The sequence below is a fragment of the Nannospalax galili genome, unplaced genomic scaffold (assembly GCF_000622305.1).
Source record: "Nannospalax galili isolate Female #2095 unplaced genomic scaffold, S.galili_v1.0 scaffold907, whole genome shotgun sequence".
NCBI classification, from domain to species: Eukaryota; Metazoa; Chordata; class Mammalia; order Rodentia; family Spalacidae; genus Nannospalax; species Nannospalax galili.
In genome coordinates, this window is record NW_008357958.1 from 1,820,705 (window position 1) to 1,826,634 (window position 5,930).

General features: G+C 49.1%; 1 protein-coding gene across 1 annotated transcript in view; it reads right to left on the reverse strand.

Annotated features, from left to right (window-relative positions):
- Nucleotides 1-5,186, reverse strand: part of F2r (coagulation factor II thrombin receptor) — a 21,180-nt gene extending 15,994 nt beyond the window's left edge. Inside the window, exon 1 of the mRNA XM_008855996.3 lies at nucleotides 5,013-5,186. Within this exon, the coding sequence (XP_008854218.1) occupies nucleotides 5,013-5,100 (88 nt within the window). The 5' untranslated portion in view covers nucleotides 5,101-5,186. The remainder of the gene's footprint in view (nucleotides 1-5,012) is intronic.
- Nucleotides 5,187-5,930: the final 744 nt, after the last annotated feature.

A 5,930-nucleotide genomic window follows, 5' to 3' on the forward strand; every position in this document is an offset into this window, starting at 1 on the left:
ATTATGTGGTTATTAAAAAAAAAAACAAAAAACAAAAAAACAAACCCCAGAAAACATCCAGCTTCGAGTTTGTCATTTACTTAAGAGAGAGTGTCACTTACAGTTCCAGGAAGAAAAAGGTGGAATGAAAGAAGCCACAAACCAGGAAACAAACAGTAAATCTGAAAGAAGACAGTACAGAGCCCTGACGCTAGAAACACAGTAAAAAAATAACCAGGGGTCATGGTTCCTAGCACTCCTGACAACTAGGGCATTCTGGTGGTGTCTGGAAGGGAATGCTGAGACTCAGGAATCCTAGAGAACAGAGATGTCTTTAGACACTCAGGGCCACATGTGGTCCATGAAATCCTGAGAACAGGTGAATCCAGAGAGACCAAAAGCAAACTAGTGTTTCTTCAGGGCGGGAGGAAAGGGAGACTGGGGACTGCTCAGTTGCCACTGGGTTACTTCTGGGAGTGGTGGCAGTTTTTTGGAGCTAGGCAGAAGAAATGCACTAACTTGCAGAATTTAGACTTCAAAATGGATGATTTTAAGGCTAGAGAAATAGCTCAGCAGTTAAGAGTGCTGGCTGCTCTTATAGAGGATCCAGGCTTGGTTCTCAGCACCCACATGGCAGCTAACAGCAGTCTGTAACTCCAGTCCAGGGGATCCAACCCCCTCTTCTAACATCCATGGCCATTGCATGACAGGGGTGCACTTACATATATGCAAGCAATACACTCATACCATTACCATAACAAAATATATAAAATATTTAAAAAATGGATGATTTTCAGTTCTGAGAATTTCATGTCAATTAAAAAAATAATAAAAGGGAGAGAGGGTGATAAAGAGACAGAAAGGCTGGTGGAGAGGCAGGTAGGAGTTCCTAGAGAAGAGGGACAGGGGCCTCAAATGAGAGCAGCAGGCTTGGAAACCTGGGGTTTTGGGAACCCTATTGTCTCAGGGTCCTTGGGCTCAAGGCCCAGCTGAGCTCCAGTTTGTGAGGGTGACAGACAAAGAATAAATGAGCAGGAGGAAGGAAAGGGGAGAAAGCACACAGGGAACACAGGGAAGGAGACTGGCTGGGAGTGCTCCGGAAAAGAGCACACTCTGGGCTGCTGCAAAAGAGCAAGTCCATGTGCAGAGCACACTGGTCTGTGAGACAGGAAAGGCTCAAACACGCTGGATGAGAGAAGGGACCCCGCACAGCAGCCTGCAGGGACAGGAGGGCTGCTCTGAGAAGAGGGCTGGGGAAACAAAGGGGACTCTCACACCAAGGAGGAGTGGGGAGAAAATTACAAGAGAACCTACTCTTTGATTCATATGACAATAAAGACTGAGGCAGGAGAATCGCTAGGAATTTGAGGCCAGACTGGGCTACATAGTGAGCTGCAGGCCAACCTGAGGTTGTTTCTGTCTCAAACAACCAACAAAAAAAAAACAGAGGCAATACCACTAAGGAACATGGAAGAGAGAAAGTAAAAGAAATGAATAAGTAAATAAAATATTGGGGGAGAAAATTGCCAGTTCCTGAGAAATTTGGCTTTTAGGTTTAATAGAACTTTCTGGTTGGCTTGGGACAGAATTACTGTCCAGTTTGGAGTTTTCTTTTTGTTGTTGATTATTTTTTTATCACATTTTATGTGCGTGCATGCGTGCGTGCGTGCGTGTCTGTGTCTGTGTACCACCACAGTCACGGGGAGGTAAGAGAACAACTTGTGGGAGTCAGTTCTTTCCTTTCAGGATGGAACTCAAGTCAGGTCAGTTTTGGCAGCTGCCTTACTAGATTTAGGCGTAAGATCATCTTTTGTTAAGAGCCAATGAGTTGGGGGCTGGAGAGATGGCTCAGAGGTTAAGAGCACTGACTGCTCTTGCAGAGGACTCGGGTTCAATTCCTAGCACCCACATGGTGGGCAGCTACGAACCATCCTTAACTCCAGTTCCAGGGGAATCCAAAGGCCTCTTCTGGTCTCCATAGCATTGCATGATATGGGTCCACTCACATACATGCACGCAATACACTCATACACATAAAATAAAAATAATAAATATTTAAAAAAAGCCGTTAGCATATTCATGAGCAAAGATCAATTTCTAGCCAGCCTTATCATGTGTTAGCAAAAGTCAAAGGCATGCTACCACAGTCCATGCACACATTGTCACCCAATGCTACTTCTCATGGTACCAAGGCAATGGGCTCAGACCTTGCCCTTTGGGGGTTCTGAGGACCACAGTAGGTTACTTAGCTACCATCAGAGGGGCTGGAGTCCATATGGCCTTTCTTCTGCAGGAGTAGTGGAGGAAGCTCACATTCAGGAGACCAGCCTGTGGTCAAGTCCCAGTACCATCTTTCACTACACTTGTATCTAAAGTCCTCACCTATAAAATGAGATGACATCTACCGAAAGGGTCACTGTAAGCAATAAGTAAAGTAGTTCATGTAACAGACCCAGCCAGGTGGCAGCTAGGACAGGTACTCCACAATGAATAGCAGTTTCTAATTAAATGGGATATGTGAGGTATGGGAAACACCAGGGAGTGACATGGGGAGAAAAGCCAGAGAAAGCAGACCTCCCTATGGGAGGATGCAGAGGCTGAGAGAAGTGGAGACTGTATAAAGGGGGTGCAATAGAGAGGCCAGGAATCCCTACACAGGGACCCCTCACTCCTTGCTGAAGAATCTGGTTTCAATTTCTGAGGTGGCCTCTGGAATCAACAGTTATCATCAGCTATTTTCTAACTTTCTAACTCTAATCCTTATAAAATTCATGAACATCACATTTTACTCTTAGACACTGCCCTTCTTTAATGAACACAAGTCATCTCATCTAAATTGCCTGACCCAAGAAAAACTGCTTAATGAACCTACAAGTCACTTAACAAATTATGTGGCATGAACATTTGTTCTAGACTCCATGAGGATGGAGGACAGAAGTTCATGACCTTGGCTGGGGAGATGAGACAGATACTCTGAAAGGGACAAGAGAGGAAATGCCAGGATGAGTGGGAATGGCGCAGAAAAGCTCAGACTGGTGCGCAGGGCCACACTGGGGTTTTTTCATAACCCCAAATAGCACAGAGAGTTGAGGCTCCTGGGCAGTAAGCCCACCCAGCAGCAGGGGACGATCAAGGGTTGGAGGAGCATTGCTGAATGGTAGGAGACACCCTAGCACCCGTACTTTGGGACAGATACAGTTTATAGCTGCTGGTGTGCAATGGCAGTAAGAAGCAGACTTATTTGGGGTTGCTTTGATTTGTGAATTAAAACTAAGTATCAGTGTCTCGCTTACTGTGTAGACCCACAGTGGGCAGATCATTCCAATAACCCTCCTCCTTAACTCAGGCCACGTTCTCTAGGCCTCAGTTTTAGAATTCCCAGAAATGGACAGATCCCCATCTTATCACTGAGGTGGTTTGGGAAGACAATGGGTGCGAATTCCTCCAAGCCCAAGACTGGATAAAATGCTTCATCTGGCCGAAGGTCTTTTTCTTCTTCCACCCTCCTTTCTTCTTTCCCCCTCAAGTGCTTCCAGAATCCAGTGCGGACACATTAGCCAACTTCTTTCTGTTCAGTGGTCTTTCTGTTTTCACCAGGGCTGTGCATCTTAGCATGCCCTATCTCTCCCATGAGGAAGTAAACAGAAGTCGGTAACTTCACTCCCTAAGGGTGCCAAGCCCTCCTAGGGAATGAGCTGGGTTCCTGAGGCAGGTGTGGCATTTTAGTATCCAAATCTTAGAGTCTGTATTCTCAAGGCTTGTCCCCCGAAAACACCAAGCAAGTCACATATGTGAAACTGAATCTCAGCCTTCACCTTTCAGTTCTCCACATTCCCTCACCGCTGGTGATAAGGGTTGGTCACTAGCCACGCGCTGGCTGGGTAGTTTTGGCTCGGTGAGCTGGTGATAAGGGTTGGTCACTAGCCACGCGCTGGCTGGGTAGTTTTGGCTAAACCTGGGGCCCCTGGCTGGGGCTGTTTTTCTCAAGAGCAACCCTCAAAATTCATACTGAGCAAAGACAGAGAGCAGGAAACACGTCTTCTTTGTCACCTCTTAATCCTGATGTGTGGGAGCAATAGAGTGCACATTCTTTCACAGATAACAAAACACTAACAAAACCCACTAGATTTTCTTCAGCTGGAAAGAAACGGCTTAAAGTTTCTAAAATACAACCGCTCTGAAGAAATTCAAAAACATTTTCCTCACTTTATAATTTGGAACTTTATAGGCACCTCCGAATTTGGAGGAAGGAGAATAGAAAATATCTGATGAAATATGTTGACCAAATTTATTTACTTGGCCAAGCAGCCACACACTTAAAAATACACAGCTTATAGGGAATGTACTGGAGAGAGGTAATCTCCTTGCAGCAGGTGAGAAATTCCATTTAAAAAACACAAACGAGACGCAGTAGTGGCTGAGAGAGCCTGGGTCGGAGCAAGGGTTCCTTTTCTCTACCCAGAGGAACAGGTTTCCGATAACAAAGACCAACTCACAACCCACCCGCTAGCCTTCGGGAGACCGCCAGTCTTTACCGTCCGCTAAATGTGTTACGGGTTTTTCCTTTACATCACTTTCCTTCCTTGTAAAACGTGCGAGAAAAAAAAAAATTTCCAACAGGGCAAAACTTAAGCGGGGATGGTTCTTTACTTTCCCACCCAAAGCACAGAGACGGGAGACCCTTTCTCTCTGAAAGCAGTCTCGCAAAACAGGCCACACAGTGACAACAAACGCGATGCGGAGGCCTGGGGGGAAGGGGGCTGGGGAGGGGGGCGCCTCGGCTCCTCCTCGCTACTCAACACCCTATGGCCGGCGGGCTGCACCCTCCAAAACCGAGGGCAGAGGGCCACCAGTCGAGCGGTAAAGGGGGTGGTTGGGGTGGCACGCCGCACCCGGATGTGAGTAGGGGAGACTCTAGATCTCAGTCCAAATGCTTGTTTGGCTCCTGGGGGAAACCGAGGCAGGGGTGCAGCCGGCGCAGTCGGTTCCCAGGTAGCGCCCCCCCCCCAGGCTCACCGGCGGGCAGCTCTCACCTGGCGGGAGCTCCCGAACGCGGGCGGACAGCAGGGGGTCGCAGAGGCTAAGGCCGGCGGCCAGGAGCAGCAGGCGCCGCAGCCCCATTGTCCCCAGGCGGCGTGGCTCAGCCCTGCGGTCTCTCCAGTTTCCTCGGAGAACTGCAGGCGACTGAACCGTGGCGCGCAGAGGGGCAGGAGGCGGCTGGGGAGGGGGCGTGACCAGAGGGCGTGGCGGGAGGGGGCGGGGCGTGCGCGTGCTGGGCGTGGCCTGGAGGTTGACCACCACAGCCCTGCCTGGCTCCAGAGCGCGGGAATCCTCACCAGACGCCTTCCGCCCACCTCTTCTCCGCCCCCCCCCCGCCCCGGCGCCGTTGGGCAGCGAGCCCGGAGGTGACTCAGCCTGGCAGGGGTCCTCGAACTCGTCCTGCTGCCGGGTGGCAGCTTCAGTGAGCTTCCTGGGACACAGAGCCAGACCGGGAACGTCCCGTCTGGGCTGCTTTCGAGTCCCGCCGACCCCAGCCTTATCGTATGGAGCACCGCACCGCCGAACGTTGCCCAAGTTTAGAGTTCCGATGAACGTTTGCGAGTGACTTCTGCTTTTGTCTTTTAGGGATAATGCATTTAAAAGTTGATGCTGCATGGAAGAAGCCAGAGCGGTCTCCATCACCGATTCCCTATCAGCAAGTTGGATAACCTCTTCAGAGGATGGTGTGATAAGAATAGGAGGTAGGAATTGGCTAGGCAGTTAGGGTGAAAAGACCCCAAAGAAAAGTAGACAGTTTCTTGGCTAAAACTCACAATGTCCTTGGGCCACTTAGCAACGTACTGCTTTTCCAAAGGCCAAAACTGTCGAAAGTATTTTATCTAATCCTTAAGATTTTAGGGTTACCTCTAAGGGGGGGAGAATGTTAGAGTAGCCAAAAGCCCCATGAGGAG